This window comes from Strix aluco, chromosome 1 (assembly GCF_031877795.1).
Source record: "Strix aluco isolate bStrAlu1 chromosome 1, bStrAlu1.hap1, whole genome shotgun sequence".
Taxonomy (NCBI): domain Eukaryota; kingdom Metazoa; phylum Chordata; class Aves; order Strigiformes; family Strigidae; genus Strix; species Strix aluco.
Window position 1 is genome coordinate 155,580,310 of NC_133931.1, and position 16,932 is coordinate 155,597,241.

The following is a 16,932-nucleotide window of genomic DNA, read 5'->3' on the forward strand; positions in this document are numbered from 1 at the left end:
TGGTGCAGCTCAGCTGGACCAAGGGTTTCAGAGAGAAATCCGCTGAGGAGGTGATCTCATTGCTCAAGAAGAAAGACAGGGGATGTCCTTCCAAGTAGTGTATAAGGTTGCATTAACCTCCATCCTTATTGTTTTAGTGGTTCTCACATTTTCTCCTTGTGGGCTTGTAGGGAAGCCATCAGCTTAGCAGCCAGAAGGCTCCATCCAAGTCCTTGCCCTGGGAGAGTCCTTTAATCCCTTTCATGGCTTCCCAGGGGTAAAAGAAGGGCAAACTTGATGTTTTCAGTGCCCAGTGGGCTGCTGGGGAATCAGGTAGGATTTCTTGTCAGTGAACATTGTAGACGCAGGAGCTTTCAAAAGCTTTGCTGCTCTGTCTCAAGGCATTAGAAATGTTTGTGCTTGGGTGGGGGGTAGTGTGCTGAATCCTGTGTGGGAGAACCGTGTTCCCTAGCAAGGATTTGGGATTCTTCAGTGGGCTGTGTTTTGCACACAAATTAATAATTAGATGAGTTCCCTGGGCCTAGAAATTTATCTTAATGCAGTATGTGCTGCTGAAGTGTTTGAGACTTTCTGATTAGGGATAACTGAAAAACAGAGTTAAGATTCAGGCTTATCCTTGTGACAGCCACCCAAGCAAGGTACTTTTGAGATAAGACTGTGGTTTTGCCCTTAAATTACTTCATTTAGCCTACAGGTGTTGCAGCACTTGATTTCAAAATACTGCTCTGATGTAAGGCCTCTACTGCAAGTAAACACGTCAGTGTGAGCCGAAATTAATATGACATTCATAACTCCACTTTCTCTTGTCATTCTTCACTGAAGTCATGCAGATATTTCAGTGCATTTCTTCACATTTCCTTTCTGTGCCAGGCTATGAAATTAAAGCTGACCGAAAAGCAAGTGATCTTGTAGGCACGTTTGTTTTGGGTTCTGCCATAAGGACTTCAAGGTGCCTGGGTGAGCACTGGCGGACATTGTGGTACCCTCACATGGTGCCCCTGTCAGGCAGCAGCCAGTGATAGCCTCTGCCCACCTGGGACCTCTGGAAGCTGATGTTGACCGCAGTTCACTGAGTCCTAACTTAGCCAATGTAGCTAGCGGACGTTAATGTTAGGATTCTTGATCCATTGGATCTGGACCTGCCCCCCTACAATACACAAATACACAGTAATATCCTTGGATGTGCACCTAGCTCCTGGATGTCCTAACTCCATGTGTACCATAGCTGTGTACACATATAACACAGAGGGACCAGACAGAATCACTGAATCACAGAATCATTCAGACTGGAAAAGACCCTTGGGATCATCGAGTCCAACCATCAGCCCTACTCTACAAAGTTCTCCCCTACACCAGATCCCCCAACATCTCATCTAAATGACCCTTAAACCCATCCAGGGATGGTGACTCCACCACCTCCCTGGGCAGCCTATTCCACTGTCTGACCACTTTTTCTGTGAAAAATTTTTTCCTAATATTCAGTCTGAACCTCCCCTGTTGCAGTTTAAAGCCTTGTGCAATCTGTGCGAAGCTTTTCCAGCTCTCTGCCACAGAGAGCTCCTCCAGTCCCTTATAACAATGACTGACATTGTCCAAACACAGCTCTCCACCCTCCTTCTGCACAGAGTTCGTGGGCCTGGCCTGCCGCATCCTGCAGGGCAGCGATTCCCTTCTCCTCATGACCCCAACCCAAATAAATATGCTCCCAGCCAATGTGTCAGCCGTGTATCTGCTTTCCAGCCACATGCTGCTACATGCCCAGGGTTTGGGCCACTGGCATATGGGGACAGCTGGTGGGCGAGCACACCCCATGCACAAACTCACTCATGCCACGTGCATGTACACGCAGTGCTGGATCCACAGTGCAGGAGTTCAGCTCCATCTTGCTGCAAAGGGGTGGTATACCTGGGACATGAGGGCTAGAGGTGTTGCACACTCACATACTATTTTTAGGGCCAGAGGGGTGCAGCAGCACTTTGGTGATGGTAGCCTTACAGTAAAGGAGCGTTATGCTCTTATTGGCGCTGGTGTTGCTTTGAACAAGTTCTCTTCCCAGTGGCCTCCAGCTTGCCCTGCTTTGCTGCTGTCACCTTCCTGTTTGTTGCAGTTGCCATAGCTGCAAAGCTGGGAAAGAGAAGCTGGAGAAATGGTGCCTTACCCCAAACGCAACTAATACATGCAATAATTGTACAGCATTTGAGACTGCTGGTGCTCATTATTTTCTTGTCTGATTTTTTTTTTTCCAGGTCTCTGTGTCCCACACTGTGTCCCACATTTACACCTCAGTGGGCTGAGAGATACCATTGCCATCTGTCTTTATTTTTCTAACCCCCCTGTTTGGACACCACAGTGTGGAGACTACTGGGAGTGTGTAACACAGGCTGCCAATTTCATTATCTTTCTCCTCTACAAACATCCATATTACTCATTGCCCTTCATGGGATGAAATACTGACATTTTAACAATGCTTTGGCTAAGAACTGTGTCTCCGGTCTCAGCACGCTGCTCTCTTTTGAAGGTAAAATACAGGATAAGGCCAGGAAGGCTCTATTACTGCTGTTTAAAGCTGTCCTTGAAGAGGTTTTTATTTGTCAAGCCCTAGTTTTGAAGTCAAGCCCATCGGATGCTCCGCATCCTCCATAACCTCTGTGGGTACATCAGAGCCAGGGCAGATATACGCAGTGACTGGACACTGAAAAAATCTCTCTCCTCTGTACATCCCACTCGATGGAAACAGCATGGAAACAGCATGTTACTACAGAAGCTGCAGCATCTTTCCTTGCTGGAGTCACAGGGATCACTACAGCCTGATAGCCTCTTTTGATGGTGCAAATGTTTTGGAAGAAAACAGACAGTAGAGAGAATTTGAGCAGACAAAAGTGTCTCTGCCAGGTAGTGGACGCTGGCATAAAAAGACAGCAGAGTTTCAAGTAATAAATACTGGTTTAGAACATATAAATGGGCGAGGCAAGGCCAAAATGGTTTAAATTTGTGGAAAATTTCTTTTTACTTCAGGCAAGAACAGAAATCAGTGTTAGAGACAGGGGAAGTAAAAGGAATAACCTGCAGAATGAGGAATAAAACAAAGGAAGAAAGAGGTGTTTTTAGCAAAGCCAGTGAAATAGCAGAATTGAAATATGTACACAACAGAGCCTGGGCCAAGACTGGGAGAAGACACCTTGAAACTCTCTGTGGCAGGAGCCACAAACTTCAGCGAGGGCACTCTTTTGCGGGGCGGGGTGGGGGGGGAAGAGGTCATCATCCTGGGGGTGGTTGTAATGATACCTTCATAAATTTCACAATAAACAGATGCCCGGGACAGTCTTGTCAACAAGTACCAGGAGGTCTGTGACTGCTTTTCCCACTCAGTCGAAGGGTGGTGGTGTTACTTTTGAGGACTTGTGCATCCTTCCCATAACAGGAGGGTGGTGCTGAGGGCAGATTTGGCAGTTCTGGGCAGGGGTGCGGAGAGAGCATGAGCACCAGAGGGAGATGCCAAGGGTGAAGGTTTCATGGGAGGTGTTTCCTGCATGCTGCCTGCATGTGGCCAGGGAGATGATGGTGCCAGGGAAGGACCTTGTGGTCCCACTTCTGTGCCGGCTGAGGGTTCCCAGGTGCTATGGTGGCAAGGAAAGCCCTGCCTGGCCTCTGGCTGTCCCTGTCTGGAGCAATTAAACCCAAGCACTTGCTGTTAAGCAAAGTTTTAGGATACCAAAATCAGGATATTTTAATGTCAAAGTCTGACAGCCTGTGTAATAGCTCCAACTGCATTATACAACCTGCAGGTGAGACTTTTCAAAAACTTTGGAACAGGACTTAGCTGAGTGTGCGTCATTTATTAAAATGAGTGTTTTGAGAGTCTCCGCATAAGCCAGGTTTATTTTTTCCACTTAAAAGAAAACCTGAAGATACATCATGGTGAAAATAACATTACAGTAACAACAGCATTTGGACCACCTGCAAAACCAAAACTGTGGTGTGGATGTGCTGTGTATTGGACTGGTTGCAAGGTGTTTTCTGTCTTCCCACTACTGGGAGGAAGGGAAGCATCCAACTAGTGACCTCTTGGTGTCCCTGCGAGCATTGCTAATGGATAATGCCAGAACTATTAGTTTTGAAAGCTTCTGTTCATTCTCCTGCTGAGCTTATGACGTGAGTAAAGCCAGAAAGACAAAACACCTCGTCAGGAGAGCACAGCAAAGACTGCAGGCAGCGTGCAGCAGAGGCAGGGTGAAAATAGACCTCAACAGGGGACTACATTGTCATTCTTCAGAAAAGGTAAACTAGTCACACTCTCCCTTCTGACAGGAGGTGACACACTGGGTAAGACGGATATACACGCTTTTAAACTCTTTTTTTCCCCCTCCTGTTGTTATACTTCATTTCATCTGCTAAGTTAGAAATACTCTACTTCAGACATGCCATCGGTCACTTTATCACCAGCTTCTAAAAGCAAATAAGACACACAAGCTCTGAATGAGGACTGGTAAGTGGCTATGACAAATACAGGTAAGGCAACAACCAGTATTTTCAGCAGAAAAATAAGAATGAAGCACAGATCAATAGCAAAGAAAAATGCCATCATGGGGAAGCGCAAAGCAATGAGACATAAATGTCCAAGCAGCCAGCAGTATTCTAAAGAAGTCAAATTTATGATAATATAAATGTTAATTTGCTTTACACCTTACCCATTGCAGACATCGTTTCCAATCGTAGCATAGATAACTATGGCTGGATTGTCCAACAGCTGGTTTCTGGCTAAGCTAAAAGATAAATACACAGCTATATTAATGGAAAATATGTTCTCAGTGTCTGAATCACACACCATGCTTGTATGAGATCACATTTGGAAGTAGTCTGTTTAGATCTGGTTGATGCTCAGATGACTACGCTTCTACATTTGGGAGAGGGCTTTTTGTTGTTGTTTTTTTGGGTGTTTTTTTTTTTTTTTTAATAGTTTTATATTTTAGTAAAGTTTCTTAAATATAGGTTTTTTTGCTTCTCCCTTTTGTCCCTCACGGACTTGTCTTTTTCACTGTTTTTTCTGCTGGCTTTCTATCTTCTTCATATTACTCAGAAGCCAAATCAAGCCATTTCATTTTGGGGCAAAGACATAAATCAAGATGGGAAGTTTTTAATCAGAGATGGGAGAGGAAGACTATGTTTGGCTGACAACTAAGTTTATGTGTAGGATTAGGCTCAAGATCAAATCAGGATGTGGTTTGAAGTTCAGTGCTAACGGTTTAGCAAGGATTCTTACTACTTTTTCCTGAGGTAAGAACAATCAATCCCTATAAAACTAGATCAGCATCAAGCAAACTAAATCAAACCCAACTGCCCCACAGCCCACCCAAATTAATCTAAAAAGGAGAGTTGCTGCCTCTCACTATCCGATAGATACTCAATCATATCCATATGGAGATAACACAGTGGACCTGCTCATGTTTATCTACACTGCTACAAACTGGGAGTAATGCAGTTAGGGGGACAGAAAGCACAGATTTAGGGAAAGGCTTAGTCTCTTCCCTAAAAGCAGTGGAAATGCCCCACTGGCTTAACTGGGCCAAGATTAAGGCTCTGGAGATTGTGACATCCACACTTTAAAACAGTTTTTCTTCTGCTGATGAATGTTTATACCAGAGAAGAAATAGCCAGCACTTCAGAGCACAGTGGCCAAGGAAAGCTGGGCTTTTTAGGACTCTTGTGGATAATAGTTTCCTTGCAGTGCTTTGTTTGCTTCTTTCAAAGAAGTAGGCTTCTTCAGTAAGGCTTCTGTACCCCCAGTCAGCATTTGAATCCCATTAAACACTCACCTTTTTATTAAATAGAGGAGGTTTCCTGAAGAACCACCTGATCACACGCAGTGGGAATAAGAGAAATAGTACATCGTTATAGTGACAAACAAAATGAAGCACAAAACCCAACTTCATTGCATATTTCCAAGAATGTAGAAGCATTAAAACCAAAAATGGAACAACAAGTAATCTCTGTAACCTTTTTGGGTGCCAGCATTAGGAAGTAAAGCTATATCCAGGGACCTGCTGCTTCTTACCTGAGTCCCACACTTCAGACTGTAGAAAATCAAATACTTTTAAGTGCTGGGTTGTTTGGATCTGGCTTTTAATCCAGATCTGGCAGCTTCTTCCCATCTGTTGAACATAGTAGTCTCTTGTAAACCAGCCAACCTGACTTGTCAACAGTTGATCTACTTTTAACTTTCCCTATAAATTGCAAAGGGAACTGTTCTCACTCTTCTGAGAGAGTAAGCGTCTCACAGCTATACCACATTGGGACTGATTCAGGTCCTAAACATAGGCACCAAGTGCCATTTTTGACATCCCAGAGTATCCAAGACACCTGCAGCAGGGCTGGCAGATACAACACAGGATGCCTGAGAGATTGTGCACTTCTGGAGAGGCAGCTGGAGGTGGGAAAGATGCTGTACAGAATCTTAAATAGCACTTGACAGCAACATTTGGGCGTCTGCATTGCTCTCCCCACGAGTGGCAGACTTATGAAAAATAGTATTAGGCCAGCTGCACCCCTCCAAAGAAGCTCTGCATTTCAGTGGCAATTCACCCAAATGGTTGGATGCAAATCTCTCCTCCTCCAGGAAGAGAGCTAACTACACCTAAGCATCTGTGAGTGTCTATAATCTTTCATTTACGTCTTGAATGAGAAAAGCATTCCCAGTTAGGAAAGCTTTTATGCATAAAACTTACTAGCAGGTCTCTAAAGGCTATGCATATATATCCCAACTATCCACAGTGCACAAATCAAACTCCATCACCTGCAGTGCAAGAGTGATAGCAAACGACGAGCCAAAAAAGGCTTTATGCTTTGTTCAATGGACTGTGATTGCACGAAGCTCACCTCACAGCAACATACGGAAACATAAACTTCAGAGAAGCAGGCCCTACAGGTTGTACTTCCTTTTAAATTGTAGTATTTTCACTCTCTCCTCTTTTCTCGTTCCTTCTCCTCTTGTATTACATTCCCTCTATTCTTTGCTCAGCTCTTCCCTGGTCTCTCTATTCTCCTCTTTTCTGCACTGTGCCTCTGAAGCTTGCTTTGAGGAGCAAATCCTGTCCTCCCCTCAGCTCCTGGGGGGAAACTTTGGACAGAACATCATTAAATCCCTGCTGGATTGGTATAGGGGAAAGATCTAAGAGGAAAACCCCTAAGGCAGCCATAACACACTTGCATTTTAATAGTGGTGCCTTTGTTATTATCACTCACAGTGATGCCAACCGCATTTATCAAGGAGTCCTTTATGTTTTAAATAATCCAGTTCTTCCAAGCTAAAAATTAATGTATCTCTCTGCTGCTTCTCTCCTGAGGGTTGCTGGTCCATTCAAAATACAGCCCTTCTATCAAGAAGCTCTTTTCAACAGAATAAGAGCCCCACAAAATCCTTAGAAAATATGTCTTGGAATATAACTACCACGAGTTGATTTTTTTTCTGGTTAATAGCCCTTTTTTCAGCTAGAGTTCAACACCCCTCTGTTAAGCCATTCTGCTGCATGACTCCCCAGACTGGGGCTGGAGTTCCAGCACAAATAAACTATTGGGATCTCTAGAAATTGAAAATGTATTTACAAAAAGTAAAGCTGTTCTTGGATATGTATTACCTCCACAAGCATACACAGGTATAAGCAACTCCATGGAAAGCATTAGCACAGTTACAAATCAAGTAAAAACATCAAGAAAATGAAGGAGTTTTTAGAGAACTGTTTTCATGGCTAAACTGAGCCTTCAAGGAAATTTTTGTGATACAGGATGAAATCTGTGATTAAAACATTCAAGAGAGAAAAAGAGATGAGGCAGAACAGTTACCCTTATACTGTTGAATGTCCTGGCAGCTATTCCTGGATCTCTCCTGCCCCTCTCTATTGCTTTTCAAACATTTTCAGACCAGTGGGTTTTTTTAGTTTTGGTGGGGAGTCAGGGTTAGGTTTGCTTCTGCTTGTGAGCAACCCTGAATTTCATAAACCTTGGAATACCTGAGCTGCACTTCTTGATTTTCTTGCTCTTAGACCTTGTGTGTCTGACATGGAGCAGCACTAACAAGCACTGAAAGAACCTGGGTCCGGATAGCACCAAAAGTGCTGCATGGACAAGAATGGTTTGTTGACTTGGAGTCTTCTGCTTCTTTATGCTGTAAAAGCAATTGGAAATATAATGGTGCAAAGAAAAAAGTCTCTAGTTTTCCCCAAATGAGCTCCAGGTGGACTAGACTTCCCAAGACAGATGAAGAAAAAAAAAATAGAAATTATTATTTCTAAACTGGTTTTGAAGCCAGTGTGAGATATCTGGTGTCTGATGGCTCAGTGAGCCACAACATGTGTTAACAAGGCCTAATTTTTCTGGTCAAAGGCAAGAATCCTAAAGAGATAGATCAGACTACAAATGGCAAAGGAATATGCAATACCCATGTCTTGAAATAGCATACATTATCCAAGTATCTCATGAAAAACATGGATGACAATCGCCAGATTATTTAGAAATTCTGAGAGTATTCACTTTCCCTGTGTTTATCTAATGATTTTTTGGAATATTTTAGCAACAGATTTTACTACCAGGAAACTTCTATCAAAACAAGAGATCTTCAACACATGCTCGAGAACATTTAGAATAACTTTCTAACTCCACACCTGAGTATTCATGCCTGGCCCTCACACCTGAGGATCCCACTCACCCAGTTAAAAACCAGAAATAGCACATGGCCTACAAACCTGAGACAAGCTGCTGGAAGGCAAGACACCAAAACCATATTGAAAAAAACTAACCAATAAAAATTATCTGTAGAAAACTGTTCAGCAAGCCACTTCGATGGAGAACATTGGTTAGGGCTGTGAGCTGCTTGCTGTGCAGCCACAAGCTGAAAGCAGTAACAGTGGCATAGAACAGACTTAACCTCTATGTCATATACCAAGCACCTTGTGGGGTGCCTGGTGAGCAAAGCTGGTCACCCAAAATGAACATCAGCAATTCTGATGTGAATATATTCAGAGACCATAGATAACATACATGGAGAGCTGAGGGGCACTCTCCCTGGCCCACCCTACCCTGCAGCCAGCTGCAGAGGAGGGAAGGGTCCACCATCTCCAGGGGATAAGGGGTGGTTTCGATAAAGAGAAGGCAGAAATCCTGCTAACACGGAGGTTGGAGATGCCCTTCTCCAGGGTGAAGATGCATGTCCCAAGAAGGGCAATGGGGGAAAGTCCCTCCATGCTGAGCTCTGACCAGCGCTGGTGCTTCTGCAGGAGGGCTGGAGACGAGCACTGCTTTCAGTCCCTGGCTTGGTTTGCCATCCCTGGGCTCTGGCTCTCGGCTGCATGCCTGCCCCATCAGAACTGCATCTCTAATGTCCTGTCCTCTCATTGCATATATGTGGGGCTGTGAACATCATTTTCAGAGGAAGGTTAAGTTGTCCCAGCTGGGGCTAGGTCAGGTTGCTGGCCAGCTTTTTGCTTTACTGACACTGAGAGCAGCCATTTAAAGCCTCACATTCGGGGAAACCATTAGGCCAAATGAGGAAATAAAACTGAACCTTTACAATGTGGTGTCAGTCTGATGATTAAGAGAAGATACTGAGGGACGATATCCTGGGATTTTTCTGTCACTTGTAATTTTTCCCTTTTTAAAATTCCCTTCTCAATTTTCTTCAGAGTCTTTTGCCCTGACACAGGCTCACCTCCTTTCATATCCTGCAGGTGTCTGTAGCGTAAGTGGAAAGGAGATATGTGAAAAGGATAGAAAAAGGAACGACGCACACAGTGAAAGTTTTTTTTTCTAAAAGTCTGTGAGGGAATTGGGAAAAATGAAAAGCAGAAAGTACAACCCTCATTAACATAAAGAGAGCAGAACAAGGTAATAAGGTATCAGGTACTGAGATGAACTGGATATAAATGAGAAGAACCATTGACATCTAGTCATCCATTGACCATCTAGTTTGGCCTTTTTTTAATTCTCTAACTAGAAAACCCATCTGGGGGACTTCAGTAATGGGAGCCACCTACTCTAGTGCCCTGCGACTTACAGATGAGAAAGTCAGAAACACCCGACCCAGGACATCAAACACATTGTAAAACACTTGTGCGGAAGACCCAAAGCCTCAGGAGCACCACGTGTGCCACAGGAAGAAGGAAGGTGTATGAGAGGCATCACCAATGGCACCGGTGATGGCACCAGAAGGCAATGTTTTTAGGTGAAAATGCCCACTTGAGCCTGGAAGTCATCCTTGCATCATGGTACCTGTCTGTGCAACCTCTTCTACCTGGTATAATCTCTGTCTGTCGGAGGTGGGGGACTGGGGCAGACCATTTCTGATCCTAAATCTTGCAGGAAATCCCAAGCATTTAACAAGGTTCTAAGTAGCACTAGGGGCAGCAGTGCTCCTCACTTGCAGCCGACATGACTCATCTGTTGGAGAGGAAGAGCATCCCATAAAGTCAAATTATCTATCCAAAGAGAATAAATTTTCCCAGGCTTCTGCAGCCAGTTTTCTGAAGCATGTAAATTACTTAAATACAATAGAAACACAATGTGATAATCATAGAATAATCAAGTATCTTTTAAACCTGCTGTTGGGGACATCACCTAATCCAACACACAAAAGCTAACATCATAAACCTTAATAAAGGGAGATTACTGTCATCCCTTCATATAACCCCTTTGACAAATTTAATCAAATTCTGTCTTGAAACAACTTAGGGCTTCTTTTTTGGTCCCACTCCTCTGTTTTGAGGTTATTCTAGGTTTTCAATCCTTGATAGTAACCTTTTTTTACATATTCCCTCCAAAGAGAGGTAGGATTAGTGAAAACCCATGTTCTTGTACCAGAACTATCCTTCAGTTTAAATCATTCTTCCTACTCTGTGGTGTTTGTGCCTCAAAAGGATTCAAAACCATAATCCCTTTTAATTTTTGCTTTGCTCAATTGCCAAGGTGTCTTCATCCCTTCAGAAGTCTACATTGTCTTAATCTTCCCCAAAGCCCTTCTCTGTATCTATTCCCACCAAAGGCAGTCCTCCCTAGGCAAAAGGGACCAAATTCTGAGGTCTTATCAGTGGTTTATGTGAGGAAGGACTGTCTCCCTCTCTCTAGAGAAAATGTTGTGTGTGATGCATCTTGCACCACCCTTAGTCTCTTTCCAGCTCTATCCTGCACTCCCGGTTGTTCTTTGAAATTCCCCTTTGCACCCCAATGCTTCTCTCCTTCCACCACCTATGGCCAACGAGCCACTAGTTTACAGAGAAGAGTTTTGTCAATAGCTCTGACATGCATGTCTTGTACAATTGTATTTGCTGCAATTGTTGTCACTGTTGTTCCCAATTAATCTAAATTATTCCTGTGTAAGGATGTGGCCCACTTCAGGATGGTTAATACTTTGCAGTTTTGCATCATTCACAGATGCCATCAAGCATTCACCTTGGTCTTTGCTCTATGGTCACCACTCCAAACGTTAAGCAGCGTAAGCCTCAGGAGAGATGCATGGCTCCTTTCTGAAACATGCTGCTCTTCCCTGGTTAGCTGGTTTTCCACCCATCTCTTATTTCTTGTATTAATCTTCCTCTTCTTCATTGTACACAAACATTTCCTATGAGGTACCATGCAAGACACTTTCTAGGTAGATTAGGCCTGCTGCATATACCCTTGGCAACATAGGATGTTATTTCATAGAAAGAAGATGTGAAGCCAGCCTCACAAAACTAACTAATTAAAACTTAACAATGTTAAGTTTTGTCCCAAATTTGGTTTACCTGTCTGTCCTTTATTACTCCTTTAAAATCTGTTCTAAGAGCACATGAAGATGCCTGCACCATTGACCTCCCCAGTTTTGCAAGAGAACTGCTGCTTCTTGGTCTCTAGCTCCAAAGGATGTCACAGGATGTCATGGACACCCTTGCTATGAGACTGATGATTGTTTTGTGCCCTCTCTGCCTGCTGGTGTGGTGGCCCTGTGAGTCCCCTGTGCTACTGCGGGGTGCAGTGCAGGGCCTTCCTGGCAGCCCCCATAGGAGTGCAGAGCAGGGGGGTGAAAGCAAGCAGGGACCATGCCACAGCCTCTGGAGGAGATGGAGGGGAGACCTTATAGCTCCATCACTACTAGTGACATCCCTGTAAATCCTCCCTTTTGACCATTGCCAACCCTGCCCCCCCTCCATAGAGTTACAGTGGGGTACACTGTTTTTTTAGCCCAGTGGAAATTCTTAGTCAGTGTGTGGATAAAGGTGATCCCTACTCAGAGCCTGAAGAAAAGACTCTGAGTTAAAGAAGTGCTGTTCTCTAATTTTCCGTAAGAAACACATGCAATTAGGAAGGGTTTTCTCTTTGTTTCTGAAAGATGTTCATTAATGCAGCATCAAGTATGAGACTAGTAAAGTTTAAAAAAAAAAAGTGAAAAAACTTAACATACCATTCTGGGAAATGTTCTGTAAGTCTCTGTGATTACAGCGATTTCTCCTGCGTAAACGTAGATACAGAGAGTCTGTCCACCCTCTGAAATAAATTGAGAAAATGAAAGCTGCTAAACTCATATGATACTGATGAAAAGACAGCTGATATTAAAAGTGAAGTATGTTCTTATCTCTGAACAACTCTGTGAACCAGTTATGTATATACTTCTATTTCACCATCTCTCTTTTTTTGTGGTCATAAAATTTTTTCATCTTGAACAGGGTGGCCTAAAATAGAAGCCAAAGATATCATCTCAGAAACTATAAATTGATGGAGAGTTTCTTTGAAACTGTTCCATCCAGGATGCTTTTGTCCTGGTCTTTCAGATAAGGTGTTTAAAAACCTTTTTGTTACACATCATTTATCAAAACAATCCTGTTGATTGCTCATTGACTTTTCAATTGGTTGTTATGGAACAGTAAATAAAAGAGAAGAAATATTGGCAGGACATTCATTTCCCAATGCATAAATCTTAGACGGATTGATCTGAAAACAAGTTATGCTTGACTGTGATTAGTTCTCTCCTTTACTTTGCACTGTTGAGAAAAATGAAAATGCAAATGAAAAGGATGAGAGCTCAAAGGGAAACTGCTGAGAAGATCATGCTCCCAGCCATGAGTACATGGTCATCTCTATCGGGGCTGATGATTTTGTGTCTGAACTTAGTCACCAAAGGAATCAGATAACTTAAATACCATGGCTTAAGAACAGCAAACCTGGACGAATGCAGAGAAACAGATGACAACGATAAGTTTTGAAATCAGCAATAAAATGTAACTACCTACTTAGAAACACATGATAACATCAACCAGTCACCATGCAACGGGCTACACAAGAAACGCCTGAGCTGTTTGGTTTTTGGCATAGCAGGCAGGTGGATGAGGAGAAGCAAACAGACCTTCTGTGTCAGAGGATACTGGTTAAAAAGCAGTCTCTGTTCACCTATCATGGGGTGGGAAAGACGGGCACGGACTGCATCAGATCAGTTTGTGTCTCTATTCCTGCAGGTTCGGAATAAATGTGAGGTTCCCACTGCACATTGCCGACCAGTCTCCACCAGACTTAGTCATTGTGGTGTGGGGTTTTGAACTACCTTCTCTTAAAAACATCTTGAAGTCCCAAGCAGTCCTTTTTTTTCCTTCCAGACAAGGAAGATTAAAAACTGAACACTGAACCAAGGCCTATCACTGACACCTTCAGGGTCAATACTAAGCTCTGATCACGTGTGAACTTCAGATTCTTTGCAGCCCAGTTAAATACTGTGTTTTGAGTAGATGGACACTGGAATAGATTTTTAAAGATCAGTTTTGCTGCTGTCTCTGAGAGAGGAGGCTGCATAGGTCTTCTCTGTTGGCATGTCAAGTAGTATACCACCTTAAAGCACACTGTGTGAATGTAGCTGAGGCTGGGAGACTGTTTTTTGCACAGGGAGAAAAAAGGAAGCAAAAAGTACAAGTGTATGCTGCAACAGATATTTTTCCTGGAAAAGAAAATATTCTGCCAACTTTCTAATTCTGTTGGTAGAGAGCCTCTTTAGGCTTGACTCATGCTTGGATTGGCATTTCACTGTATTCATGACCTACCTTAGACACACAAAATAAAAATTATCTGAAAGTCAGGTGAGACCAGACACTGTTGATGACTGTATCCTTCAGTTCTGGCAGGAGTCAAGGGCCTCTTAATGCTGGCCAGAAAGGTGATTAAGAAAATTATGATTTTTTTTTAACTTCACAGTTAAAACTGCAGGCATTTCAAGGTATTTTCTTTGTGTTTGGACTTTATTTTACTTCCCTTCTGGCAGAGACTTCTTTTTTTCCATCTATCCCTGCATCCTCCCCATCCACATGAGCCAATGTAACACAGCAAATTAGGTCACAGGCGTTTCCAAATTCTTCTTTTGCTACTTCCCTCTAAATGTGAAAAAAAAAAAAAAAAGAAGAAAGATTGTCCCAAAAAAGGGAACATCATGAAATGACCCTGGGATTACCATTTATTCCACTGTTTCAGTAGCAAAAAGAAAACAGGAGGAAGAGGGAAAGAGAAAAAAAAAACCTATGAAAAGGAAAATGCTGATTTTTGTTAGTTTCAGCAGTGCTCCCCTTCTCCCTACCACAGAATTTGGAAAAAAGTGAGTTTGGTTTTTATTTGTTCATTATTTTTTCCTTCTAAATTACAATTTGATCAATTGTAAAAACTACCCTGAATTTCAGGCAGACTGGGCTAGGGTACAGTGCATTGTCTATATATTTAAAAGATTTTTTTAAATCCCTGGATCTGGTGTTGATCTTGGTTTTAGAAAGAACAAAAGCACAGCATTTTTATCTTTCCTCAAGCACCTTTTTTTCTTGCTGTGCTTTGAGGGACCTTGAGACTTGCTACAATTTGGCCAGCCTGCCTGTCAGCTTACCCGATGGTGGAGTTCAGAAATCCAGTGATCTCTGAGAACTGGGGCCAGTCAAGCTCATCAGTGAAAGCCATTGGGAGATTAGAAAATGATTTCTGAAAGAGAAATTTTTAAATCAACATGGTTTCACCTTCACAGGCAAAAAACCCTTTCAGCAAACTCGAGCACTTTGGAGCATTAGCCAGGCAGCAGCAATTGTAACTTTAGCTGTAGCAGTAATTATTTACACATATGCTGAAAAGATAAACTTTTGTAAGATGGGCATATCAAGGTACAGAAGAAGAAAAAGCAGAAGAGATATCTGAATTGCATCTCCTGGCACCTTTTAATTCTGGAAGAGCCCAAAACTGCTCCTGATGTGGAGCACGTACTGCAGGTGCAGACCCCCAATGGGGCAGTGGTTTGCTGCAGCATTTGTCCTGTCCAAAGGTCCTTGGGCGCAGGAAGAGATGACAGCGTGACGTCCTCAGAGTATATGGCTCCCTTGCCCTCTTCAGTGAGATGAACTGTGAACATCCGACCCCCTAAAAAACCTGTGCCTGGTCCTCACTGCAAATTTCAGGGCTGGCACTGAAGCAACAGTCAGAAAGGCCCCTGGGCAAGGCAGGGACTGGGGAGAAAAACACGTGGTCTGCCATGACCTTCCCACGCAAATAGATGCAACCTTTACCCTTCTCTGCTTTTGCTGGTATTAGTCCCTAACGCTGGTTTTAAGCAACTGCCTCTGTGAAAGCCTCTATGCAGATGCGAGTCATGTTGCACATTCAAAACACAGTGCCTTGTTCATTTCCACTTTGATTTCTGAATGTGCCAAAAAATCAGGAAAGGCGAGAAAAATGGCATTGAGAAATTGCACTACCTCAGAAGGATGAGAACATGGAGTAAATTTTCATCTCCTCCTAGTCCAGGCTCGCAAAGACAAATGCATAAATCCAGTGTGCTCATAGTGAAAAACTGCTGATGAAAAAGGTAATAACCAAAAGAAGGTCAAAACATAAAATCAGAGAATTTACAGGCTAGTTTAATCTGTATAATTTATTAGCTTCATTTCTTTTCAAGCAATTGTGGGGTTTCCTTAAACCCTCCCTGCTATAAACAGCAAGCAGGTGGGTAATTCTTTCTCCAGGATGGTCAGAGATAACTGAGGAGCCACAGAAGAGCTAAATCTTGCAGTCCCCACCAAGTCCTCATTCCCAGAAAATTATCATTTAGGTAAATGGGAGCTATGCTTGAGAATATGTTTATGGGTTTTGACTGTAAGAGGATGGGAGGAGATGCAGGGAAAGGGGAGGAGAGGCGAGAAAGGGGGGGTTGTGGGGGTGAAGAAATCCTGAAGCCAAGCTCTGAGCAGCCTAATGCACAGCAGATGCCAGTTTAAAGCATGTAACAGCATCTTTGACCTACTTACAGTAGGTCTGCATTAGTTACCAAGGTGAAAATGGGTCTGGCTTAATTATCTTTCAGTTGGTTCTCCCTCTCTCTCACATATATATATGTGACCTTGTGTATATCTGTGTGTACATATACACACACACATATATAAAAATTATTATTGTTTTTTGAGACTGGAGGGAACTTCCAAAGCTGTCTTCTTCAAAGCCAAAATTTTGTGTGCAAACAAGCACTTAATCCAAGGGCACAACTATGAGCAGCAGTGGAGGGGTACAGTATGGTTTGGCCATTTGCAATATTTGCCTCCTCGTAGCTTTGTTTTAAAGGTGACAGAAATATTGAAATAGTCACTTAGCACAGAACAGACTATAGATATGATTTCTTATAAGTCACAGCATATAGAAGTATAAAAAGAGCCCCAAAATGATTAAATATTTTTAAAACAAATCCTTCTATGACCTGTTCTCTATTATATCCTCTTGGCACTCCAAAACAATATTTTCACTGTACAAGTCCCAATAATTTTTAACTGCTTTTTTTTTTTTTTCTTTCCCCTGTAAACATAGCTTAAATATGAATTAGCCAGAACCTAATTGAGTTGCAAATCGGTTTGGAAAGGAACATTTGAGCCTAGAATTATAGTTGCATTTGAAAACCGTATATACGTTTAGCAT

General features: G+C 42.8%; 1 protein-coding gene across 1 annotated transcript in view; it reads right to left on the reverse strand.

Annotated features, from left to right (window-relative positions):
* The window catches only part of AOAH (acyloxyacyl hydrolase), an 89,722-nt gene that overhangs the window by 23,965 nt on the left and 48,825 nt on the right, over positions 1–16,932 (reverse strand). Inside the window, exons 13-16 of the mRNA XM_074841534.1 lie at positions 14,870–14,961; positions 12,422–12,504; positions 5,814–5,850; positions 4,689–4,763 (exon numbers count right to left, since the gene is read on the reverse strand). Coding sequence (XP_074697635.1) covers positions 4,689–4,763; positions 5,814–5,850; positions 12,422–12,504; positions 14,870–14,961 — 287 coding nt within the window. The remainder of the gene's footprint in view (positions 1–4,688; positions 4,764–5,813; positions 5,851–12,421; positions 12,505–14,869; positions 14,962–16,932) is intronic.